Source organism: Rhizophagus irregularis, chromosome 9 (genome assembly GCF_026210795.1).
Source record: "Rhizophagus irregularis chromosome 9, complete sequence".
Taxonomy (NCBI): Eukaryota; Fungi; Glomeromycota; class Glomeromycetes; order Glomerales; family Glomeraceae; genus Rhizophagus; species Rhizophagus irregularis.
Window position 1 is genome coordinate 892,763 of NC_089437.1, and position 12,319 is coordinate 905,081.

General features: G+C 25.4%; 2 protein-coding genes across 2 annotated transcripts; both read right to left on the minus strand.

Annotated features, from left to right (window-relative positions):
- Positions 1–2,699: 2,699 nt before the first annotated feature.
- OCT59_029224 (uncharacterized protein) lies at positions 2,700–7,457 on the minus strand (the record flags this gene model as incomplete). Its single annotated transcript, XM_025317031.2, has 4 exons — positions 2,700–3,052; positions 4,522–4,624; positions 5,544–6,005; positions 7,134–7,457. 4 exons carry the CDS (start codon positions 7,455–7,457, stop codon positions 2,700–2,702), a joined length of 1,242 nt encoding a protein of 413 aa, XP_025179176.2.
- Positions 7,458–9,634: 2,177 nt separating this feature from the next.
- Positions 9,635–11,910, minus strand: OCT59_029225 (uncharacterized protein; the record flags this gene model as incomplete). Its single annotated transcript, XM_066142350.1, has 7 exons — positions 9,635–10,168; positions 10,257–10,693; positions 10,786–10,951; positions 11,070–11,228; positions 11,311–11,379; positions 11,607–11,785; positions 11,874–11,910. 7 exons carry the CDS (start codon positions 11,908–11,910, stop codon positions 9,635–9,637), a joined length of 1,581 nt encoding a protein of 526 aa, XP_065994564.1.
- Between the last annotated feature and the right edge of the window lie 409 nt (positions 11,911–12,319).

Consider the following 12,319-nt stretch of genomic DNA (forward strand, 5'->3'; position numbering starts at 1 on the left):
TATGTAATAACAAAAAAAAATTGTTTTTCATTAATAAAAATTTAAAAATTATATTTAATTAAAAATCATTATTATTTTTCAAAATTAATGGTTGGATTGCGGCTGTGAAATTCCATGGAATTTCTGCGATTAATCCAGGATCAGATGATTCAGAATCAGATCATCTGTTTCATCCGCGGATGAATCCTGTCATCTGATCTGTCAGATCGGATCCATCTGATTCATCCGTCGGTCGGATTTAAGTTTATTTTTTTCTAAACTTTTGGCCCGGGTTTTTTGGTCGAACGCCAAAAAATAACCAACCAAAATTAGATAATTTCTGGAGTCGTCATCTCTTCGCGTGACAGGGCTAAAATATATCAATATAAGGAGATTTCAATCTAAAAGCAGTTTTTATTGGATAATTTTTGTACAGCAAAATCCGACTGAAAAATGTGACCGACCGGAAATGAACAGGGCTATTGTGATATGAAAACCGAATTTATAACTTTGCGTCGCCTAATAGTATCATTATTTTAAATAAAAATAGCACAATACTAAATTTAACTAACGAAGAAAATATGACGTAATGATGGACTCGTAGATAATCACAGTATTAATGTTTGATTATTTTTATTTTGAGTTATCAAAAATTGATTTTTTTTAGGTCTGTTTCTATTTGTACACTATGTAAACACAAGTCGCATGATTGTCCATGATCACATGGCTTTAATTAATTTTTATTATAAGCTTCGAAAAGTAAAATTTCCTAACAAATTACCCCTATCCTAATCCTACAACAAATTCTAAAGAACAAATGGTCTTTAATGAAATTCTAAATAAGTTTAGAGTAATGTTCGTACTGATTTCATTTCCACGCTCGCGCCCTTTTTATTGATAATACTGCTATTACCACCTTCTACATTTTGTCATAATATATACTGATCTGTCTTCTATCTCCTAATATCTGTTTACCTTTAAATGATGAATTCTAAACGCTAGATTTAATCATCTTTGGTTTGTTGCCTTTCGTTAATATTGATTTTAATTTTAAACGGATGGTACTTTAAATTTTAAAAGTTTAAGTAATATTTGATATGATTTTAATACAAGTTGACCAATAATAGATGGAATAAATATAATTAATACAATTAGAATTAATTGATTGGCAATAATTGAGAATACATTGATATGTAGAATTTTTCAAAAACAAAAAAATAATATCTCATAATCATATCATGTAGTAAATTGAAAATGATTGGCAAATTTCATGTGATAAAAATCGGAAAGCATGATTTAAAAAAAATATAAATATCATGTGGCAGGTGTAAATACATATGGTGTATAATAAGAAATTTTCATTTTATAATATTTATTATATTTCATAACTTTTCAAAAATTAATCTGGGTTTAGGATCACTTTCAACAATCACAAGAGTAAATTAAAACCGGGATCATTAATATCTATATTCTTATTAATTTTTTTTTGATAAAAAAAATATTCTAAAGCTTTATTTATATTTTTAATTTTGAAAACATAATATATTATAAATACAACTTGGGTTCATTCATATTTTTTATAATAATTAAACTGTTTATTTAATCCAAATTGAATCAAGAAATTTTATAACTTTCATGATCAAAACTAATCAAAGATATGGGTAAAATAATACCATCACTAAAATATTATATTCTTTACATTCTTTTCAAAAAATATCAAGTATAAATTCAGCAGGAAAAGTTTATTACTTATTCATTTCAAAGAAATATATAACGCTATTGGGAGAAATGATTGCTTAACATCTTTCCTTGTATTTCTTATTCTTTGCACGTACTTTGTATCATTGTAAAAATGGATTATTTAGTAAAAATGAAAATAAATGTAAAAATTATCGTTGTGCGTCAGATGCACTATATTCGCTTTAAATTTCATGCTCTTCAATTTTAAATATTGATTGAAAATTAGAATTTCATATAACTGATCTTTTAAAATTTTCATAGGCAAACTCTGAAATAAAGATTTCTTCAAATAAGACTAAAATTTAATTAAAATCTAGTTGTAAGATCTTTAACGACACCATAATTATTGCAAATTCGTAGTGTCGGCCAAAATCAAAATTTATATAAAAGAGCAAACTAATATAAGGGACCATAATAAAGTTCATAATATTTTAATTTTGTGAAGTTGTATATTTATTCAAGTTTGAATATTTCAAGATTAAAAAAGTTTCATAGTTGTTGTATTTACTTTAATAATATATTAAGGAGATACAGTATACAAGAAATGAAAATTAAATTTATTTATTGATTTTATAGTATTTGTTTATTAATGATTCATAAAATTTTGTTTAATTACAAACTGATTTTTACTATGTAAAGAAAGTTTTACATATTACCCTATAATAATCAGTGTTAAACAAAAACTAGTAAATATAAATTGCTACTATTTAATGACAAAATAATTTTATGAAAAAAAAGTATAATAAGGATTTTCTAAAAGTAAATTTTGTTTAATTACAAACTGATTTTTATAATCAGTGTTAAACAAAAACTGAGTAAATATAAAACTACTATCTAATGATAAATACATAAATTTTAAAACCATTAAATGTTTTTTACAAAAAAATGAGTATAACTTATTATAAGCTATAAAAGTAAAATAAGAATAAAAAATGAGTAAAATACAAGAACAGGAGAATAATAAAAAAATGCAAATGGACTTACTTTGTAAAATCAGTAATTTCTACTGTATTATTATTAATATTATCATTATATTTTGAAAGATTTTTTGTAAAAGGATTAAGTAATCGAGATGTATAAATAGCTTGTGTATGAGTAGTTAATTGATTATTTTTTATTGCTGAAAAAATTTTCTTCCTATATTCTTGTGTCTCGTTAAATTTCATTTTAATTTCATTATATTGATAAAATAGGTTAATCAATTTTTTTATTTCAACTGAATTTGGTCTATTTTCTGGATTTGAATCCCAACATTTTTTCATTAAATCAGTATAACATTTTGGTGCAATTTGATCATTAATTTCAGGTCTAATTCCATTACATATATTTAATGCTAGAATATCATCATGAGCACAATTAGTGAAAGGTTGATTTCCGGTTGCTATGACATACATGATCATACCAAAGCTGTATATATCTGCTGCTGGAGTATAAGGTTCTCCTTTTAACACTTCAGGAGCTACATAAGGCATAACTCCATAAATACTTGTTTCATTAATATCATTAATTTTTTTACATAAACCCATATCAGAAATACATGCAGTATATTCATCCCTATCATAATATAATCTTGTAAATAATATATTTCCAATATGAAAATCACGGTGAACCATTTGTTTTTGATGAATTGTATTAAGACCTTCAATAATATTAGTTAATATTTTTAATTTATTAAACCAATCAAAAACTTTACACTTTTCCTTTAAATAACTATTGAAATTTCCACCTTCTGCATATTCAAGAACCATGATATACTCTTTGTATTTGGATTTTGGGATATTCCATATATTTTAAGAATATTATCTATATTTTGATGTGGATATGCTTTAACCTATTAAATAATATTAATATATGGGTAAAATATTATTATTTTCGCTAAAAAAATGTTGTTTAAATTATAAAGAAATTTCATACCTCATTTATAAACTTGTCAAGGAAATTTTGTGAATTATTTAAACATTTTAAAGCAACTCTTGTATTTGATTTTCTTTCCCAGCGATAATCATTTCCTTCATAACTATAGTATAACAAACCATCTTTCCATATTGCTGAATATACTGTAGAGAAACCACCTTTACCTATTGCTTTAATATCATTGAACTGGTCATACGGTATCCATTCAAACATCATGTCAAAATATCTATAATTATGTCCAATATTTGATCTCATTTCTTGAATTAAATCATTGATCTTTTTATTTTCATGATTTGTTTGACATGACATACAGCTTTTATTATCTATTTCAAACTGATTATTGTATTTTTTACCACAGTTTTCACAATGATATCCAATTTTACAAACTAATATATTATCTTTTGTATTTGGATTTTGAGTTATTCCATAATTTTCCTCAACTGAATATATGACCTGTTAAATGTAAAATCATTATTATATTATTAATTATTAATTATTACGTTAAATTATTGGAAAAGTTTCATACCTCATTTAAAAATAAGTGACTACCATTTTGCGAATTATATAGATATTTTAAAATGACTTTTTTATTTAATTCCCTTTTATAAATCCTTCCTATTCTGCTATAATACAATGGTCCATCCTTCCGTATTGCTGTAGCAAAGACATCATTTCCTATTTCTTTAATTTCAATAAACTTATTATATGGTATCCATTCAAATATCTTATCATTATATCTATTAATTTTTAATTGCATATTTTGGATGAAGTTGTCAATTTTCTTATTTCCACTAGTCCAGTCTGCAAAATTAATTTTTAAATGATTTATTTCACATTGTTTACACCATTTATAATGACTATCCTTGTATTTGTTACCACATTTTTTACAATAATGGTCAAAATATTCATCATTAAAAGCTAAAAGATAAACTTCCGTATCTGGATTTTGAGATATTCCAAAAATTACATTATTTTTTAAATATGATTCAACCTATCAAAATATGAAAAAAAAATTAATATTATATTGATATTCGATTTTAAATATAGAAAATATTAGATACCTCATTTAAAAATTCGTCAGTAATTTCTTGTGAGTTATATAGATGTTTTAAATAAACTTTTTCGCGTGATTTCCTTACCAACTTTTTATCATCAGTATTATAATATAATGGACCTTTCTCCCACATTGCTAAAGTAATATAATTTTCTAACTCTTTAATAATGGTAAATTCATTGTATGGTATCCATTCAAATATCTTATTATTATTAATTTTTAATTGCATTTTTTGAATAAAGTCATCAAATTTTATATTAGGCCACACAAATTCGAATTTTCGGTTCACTTCACCCGGCCGGGTCACTTTTTCAAATTTCAATAAAAAAAAGTTTATATATAAAAAAATTTATCACGTGATCAGGACGTAAATTTATTGGCGGGTAAGTTTATCACGCGGCTGAGAACTTCTAGAGCGAAAATAAATTCCTCCCTTTTAAAAGTCAACCAATCAAATGTCACGATTTTATATATAAACTTTTTTTACTAATAAACAATAAACCCCGGGTCCCCGGGTCGATTTTAAATTTCAATGTTACGTGAACCGAAAAATTGAATTTGTGTGGCCTTACCACTAGTCCAGTCTGTGAAATTATTTTTTAATTGATTTGATTGACATTGATCACACCATTTATTATAACTATCTTCGTATTTGTTACCACATTTTTCACAATAATGATCAATATATATATATTTAAAAACTAAAAGATAAACTCCCTTTTCTGGATTTTGAGATATTCCAAAGATCACATTATTTTTTAAATATGATTCAATCTATCAAAAATATAAGAAAAAAAAAGTTAATATTATACTACTGATATTTGATTTAAATTAAATATATAAAAAATTTTAATACCTCATTTAAAAATTCATCAGAAATTTCTTGTGAATTGTATAGATATTTTAAATAAACCTTGTTTTTATATGACCTCTTTACCAATTTTTTATTATTAGTATTATAATATAATAGATCTTTCTCCCACATTGCTAAAGTAGTATGTTTTCCTAACTCTTTAATAATGATAAATTCATTGTATGGTATCCATTCAAATAATGTATTATATTCATAAATCTTTAATTGCATTTTTTGAATAAAGTCATCAAGTTTTATATTTCCGCTAGTCCAGTTTATAAAATTATCTTCTAATTGATTTATTTGACATTGTTTGCAACATTTATAATAAATATCCTCGTATTTGTTACCACATTTTTCACAATAATAGTTAACATATTTATTATTAAAAACTAATAGATAAACTTGCGTATCCGGATTTTGAGATATTCCAAAGATTACTTTATTTTTTAAATATGATTTAACCTATCAAAATATGAAAAAAAAATTAATATTATATTGATATTCGTATTTAAATATATAGAAAATTTTAATACCTCATTTAAAAATTGCACAGTAATTGTTTGTGAACTATGTAGACATTTTAAATAAACTTTTTCACATGGTTGTCTTACAAAGTTATTATCATTAGTATTATAATGTAATGGACCTTTCTCCCATATTGCTAAAGTAATGTGTTTCCTGTATTTCCCTGACTCTTTATTAATGATAAATTCATTGTATGGTATCCATTCAAATAGTGTATAATATACATAAAATTCTAATTGCACTTTTTGAATAAAATCATCAAGTTGTATATTTCCACTAGTCCAATTTGTAAAATTATTTTTTAATTGATTTATTTTACATTGTTTACACCATTTATTAAAATTATTTTCGTATTTGCTACCACATTTTTCACAATAATGATCAAAATATTTATCATTAAAAACTAAAAGATAAACTTCCTTATCTGGATTTTGAGATATTCCAAAGATTACACTTTTTTCTAAATATGATTCAACCTATCAAAAATTCAAAATATATAGAAAAAAATCAAATTTATGTTGATATTCGATTTAAATATATAGAAAATATTAAATACCTCATTTAAAAATTCGTCAGTAATTTCTTGCGAATTATATAGATATTTTAAATAAACCATTTCACATGATTTTCTAACCAATTTTTTATCATCAGAATTATAATATAATGGACCTTTCTCCCACATTGCTAAAGTAGTATAATTTTCTAACTCTCTAATAATGATAAACTCGTTGTATGGTATCCATTCAAATATTTTACCATAATTATTAAGTTTTAATTGCATCTTTTGAATAAAGGCATCAAGTATTACATTTCTACTTGTCCAGTTTATAAAATTATCTTTTAAATGATTTGTTTGACATTTTTCATATGTATTACCACATTTTCCACAATAATCGTCAATATATCCTTTGTTAAAAACTAAAATATAAACTTTTGTATCTGGGGTTTGAGATACTCCATAGTATCCAAATGTTAAATATGCTTTAATCTACCAAAATAAAAAATGATATTAATAATATATTAATACTGTATATTACTAGTTAAATTAACAGGGAAATTTAATACCTTATTTATAGATTCGTCAGTTACATCATATAAAAATCTTAATGTAACAATTTCATACGGGCATCTTATCCATTCTTTTTCGTCTTTATTATAATATAATGAACCTTCCTTCCATATTGCTGTAGTTAAACAATTATTTCCAATTTCTTTAATATCCATAAGTTCACTATATGGTATCCATTCAAATACTGCATCTTCATTGTAATTTAATTGCTTTTCTTGAATGAAATTATCAATTATTTCATTTCCACTGGTCCAACTTGCAAAATTTTCTGCAATAATTTTTTTCCCAGCAGTCAAATCTCTAAAATCAAGAATTTTCATTTAATAAAATAATATTGAAATTTTAAACGATAGAACGAATGAACGATAAAATAATAATTTTAAATAAATTCACTACAATACTAAATTTGGTTAACAAAAAAATATGACGTAATGATGCACTAATATCATCAATTCACCGATCATTCCAATTAACGTTAGATTTATTTTTATTTTGAGTTACCAACTTTAATTTAAATAAATAAAAATAAATAAAGGTGCTGTATTCAATATTGTACGATAATGAAAATATAAAATAGAACTGTACGTTGATACAAGTTTTGGATGTACGCCAGGACCCCGAAATATACATAAAAGGGTCAGGTCAGAGTTTGCGTATAATGAGTCAAAAAAATCATGTAGATCATTCCTTTTATGGATAATCCCAGCCAAAATAATATTTCCTAATTTAGATAATGGCTGAAATTATCGTAATTCCGGCCCTGAAAGAATGCGTATTTTGGACCACTTCTGGACCTGACCTCTACATATATATTTCGGGGTCCTTGTACGCCCGTTTACAAAGTATGATAAAATTATACTGGTACGTAAGAAAATTTAAAATTTTTTCGTACAATAAATTTGAATTTCGTACAACTCTGAATTTTCGTACACCTATGGGCTGATTTACAGAACCGACCCAGGGTAAAGTAAAGCAGCGGTTAAGGAACTTTTCGAGTTAAATATGTAATTACTGCCCAAGGGAAATGAAAAGCAAAATAGTGGAAGGGAGTAAAGTAATTGTAAAAATAACTTTAAAGACTTATGTAGAAAAAGGGAATCGTCTTAAAAAAATGCTGACTGGTTTTTTAGGTGGGTAAAAAATAAATCTTTTTGCAAATAATACGTAATTTTATTTATTTTTTTTTACTTTGGAAAGGAAGGCGAGTTTAACTACGTAATTAATTTCAGCCAATAATTTATTGTTGCGTTTTTGTTGAATATTTTTACGCTTTTGTTGAAAAAATTTAAAAAAAAAGATAATTATAATTAATAATAATAAAAATAATAAACTTAATAAACTTAATTGTTTAATTGTTAACCTTTTGCTATGCCAAATTATAAAAATATATTTCAGCGGTAGCACATATAAAATGTTGTAACACAGCATATTTCAATATTATATTATAATTCCGGCCAAATTTATAATGTCGGCCGGAGTTAAGAATCTTATGACAAAGTCATAAGTCATAAGCGTTGCCAAATGACAAACATGTGCTAACACTGACTGCAATATCAGAAAAACTTTAATAGACCGTGATTCTTAGTTCTAGAACTGTTCTCCAAACTTATTTCGTTTTCAACCATGGTAAACCGTTTTTCCCCATATCAAATTTTATACTTTTGGCGGCAATCTTAATACTTTTTCGGGTTGTATTTGTATTAAATACATAAGTTGATAAACTTATCGGTATTACATCTTTTTTTTTTTTAAAGCTCGTGTATTAATTTTACTGTTTACAGTCTGGAAGTGGTGACTGTTAAGATTGTAGAGCCTTAATAACTAATATTTCTTCCTCTCCTAATCCTTCTGCTCAACCCTTTAGCTCTGACCCTTCTAATTTAAACCAGTGCCAAAGGTACTACAACAGTTGACTCCTTCGTCCCATTATATATCATTTCTACCAGTACTACTGCGGTCGAGGATGTGAAAGGATTTGACGCGGAACAACTTATCAATTTTTTACGAACAAAGATTCAAAGAACTTATATATATATATCTCAACAAAACTGATATAAAATTTACATACACTATTTTATATAATTTTAAGAACCATACATGATTTTATGTATGTGTAAAATATGTCGTATGTAGATTTCTTATTTAAATTCAAACATACTTCATTTAGTTTTATTTAATATTATAAATTGTAAATTCAGTTTACTTTGGAATATGTATTTATAGTATTTTATAGTTAACCTGTTTTAAACAAAATACAAATCACTTTGGTAATTGCCTGTAAAACTAATTGATTTTTATTTTTCATTACAATATAAATGATATTATATTAATTCATATTATAGAAATAAATTTGTTATTAATGATATTAAAATTGATAAGATTACTTACTATATTAACATAGCAAAATGAGCATTTCTTATTTCACAAAATATTTATACTATAAACTTCTTATCTTAAATTATCTGAGTAATTTCATAATAGAGTTTTGTAGTTTCACTTAAAGTGATTGCTTGAAATTTCGTGATGGAGTTTTGTGAGTTTCACTTAAGGTAATTGTTTGATGAGTTGTATATTGTTCTGATCTATTAACTTCTTTTCCATTATCATCAAAGTCATCAAGGTCATTAAGATTGGATTTCTTTTCTTGTACTAATTCTAAAGTTTGCATCATAATTGCCTTTGCTCTTAATATATCTTTTATTACAAATGCTAATGGAGGGTTATTTATCTGGCCAGCAACTTCCTGAATGTCAAAACGTTTAATTCGACATATATATCCATTTGGAATATCCATGGTAATAAGTTGAAATCGGTTAGCACTATGTAACATTCCAACAGTTTGTAGTTTTCTAATAATTTGTTCATCACCATTACATTCTTTTATAAGTTGTACTAACATATCCCTAAGCATTTTACCTAACTTCAAACTATCTCGAAGATATTTTCTTCCATTTTTTCCCTCCCATTTTCTTCCAGCTTCAATTCCACCAATTTCTAATCTATCCCCTTTTAATCTAAAAAATTCCATCACCTTTTTTACCAATTTTTTTTCGATCTGTATTACAACTTTTATTATTTTTTCTATCACTAGATGCTGTACTCATACCTTCTCCCCGTACCAAGTTGATTTTTGAATTATGAAATATTGGATCAATAATGGGACTCCATATATTATGCTGATACCATCCTTCTAATCTTGATGAATCTAGAGTGAAATCTTCATTTTCCCAAAGTGTGTGTATTATACTGTATGCAAGATGAATGTAATTTAAGTCAAAATGTTCCTTATTGGAATATAAAATATTAGCAGGTAAGAAAGGCTCAAAAATGATTTTTTGAAATAAGGATAAGTCAGTAATAGAATACTTTTTCATAAGATCAGTAAGTGATTTATCAATTTTTGGTACTTTTTGTAAGTTAAAAGAAAATATTTCCTCCCATTCTTCTTCTTGAAATAAAGATTCTGCTTCTTTATCAACATCATTAATAATAAAGGAATGTAAATATGATTCATATGGTAAATTTTGTGCATATTCATAAATTACTTTTAAATAGTCTAAGTGATTAGATCACGAAAAATAAGTGCCTCAGGTCCTAGGTTCGATTCCTAAGGTAAGTATAAGTTTATATATATTTCAACAATACAACCAGAAGATTTAAGAGTCCACATTTTTGCTGGGTTTAGGCTATGGTAGGTAAGATCAAAATTGGTTAAGTTATCAATTTCTTGTTCATTTTCATTTTCATTTTTGGATTGAACCACTTGAGCAGACTGAATGACTTTATCATTTGATTGAGTGAATTGTCTTCTTATCTGAGTCAAAATTATAAAAATAAAAAATATTAATTATAAAAGCCAAATCAAAATTATAAAAATAAAAAATATTAATTGTAAATTCACATAAATTTTTTATTTTTTTATAAATATTTACATTCTTTTTTGCCATCTGATTTTCATTATAATCTATGATTTGCCTCTTTCTTAAATTATGAATTTTACTAATAGAAGCTGGATCAGATGTGCTAGAAGCAACTTTACTAGTAAAATCTGGACTAGATGTGTTAGAAGTTGGACTAGATATGTAAATTAACTGTAAATTGTTAAATACATTAAATAGCTTAGTGAATGTATAATCAATTACCACATGTCAGAATTTGTAATATTATATTCACCTTTTTATGTTCTTTAATGATTCCTTCCCAATATATCTTCACCCATTTTCCTAAACGCTCTGATTTTACCTATTGCAAGAAATAAGACATTAGTAGTGCAATAATATTTTATTTAGGATAAAGGAAGGTACATAGTCAGTTCCTCCTCCAGAACTAACAGACCTTTACCAACAACAAAGTTAGGACACCTGAAGTGAAAACTACGGGGTGGTTACCAAGCAGACAAGACAGTAATTCTCCCAATCAAACGCATTGTCATGGGAGTTACCCTAACTTTGCAAAATAAAAACACGCACCTTTTCATTTAAATCTAGCCCAAGGCTCTCTGCTTCTCTTAAAAATTTAAATGCCCAATAATTATCCATTTTTTTCCAGTTTGAGAATGATGATGAGGAAGTGATCAAGTCATCATAATGTAGATCTAAGAATCCTTTGTAGGATTTACATTTTCGTTCTTTTAAATAAGCAATGAGGACTGAAATTTGAAGATTAGTATTAATTAATCAAGAAGATTAGTAAATAAACTAATCAAGAAGATTACAAGACAAATGCACAAGACTTACTGTCTTGGCCAAAGTAGTTCAACTCAGAGGTGTTCATGTTGATTAATGAATGGCAGAAAATAAAGTAATAAATTTATTATTTATGTCTTTAAGTTTTGTAATAAATTTATCTTTAAGTTTTTTAGCAGTTTAGTGGGGTTTTTTAAATAAAAAAATTGATCTAACATTATCTTAGTAATAATGAATCGATATTACATCTTTTTTGTTAATATTACATTTTTTTAATAATTTTGCATCAATATTACAAGATGGTAGCTTGATTTAGAAATGATAAACGAATTATTCATATATTGTCAATTATTTTTACCAAAAAAAGAAAAAAAAATTAATAAATATGACACATTGACATTATGATGTGATTTGCAATATATCATAATTTACACATTTTTTCTTTATATATCTAGAACATGTAATGTTTTTAATGTAGCAACACCATAGATATTGGT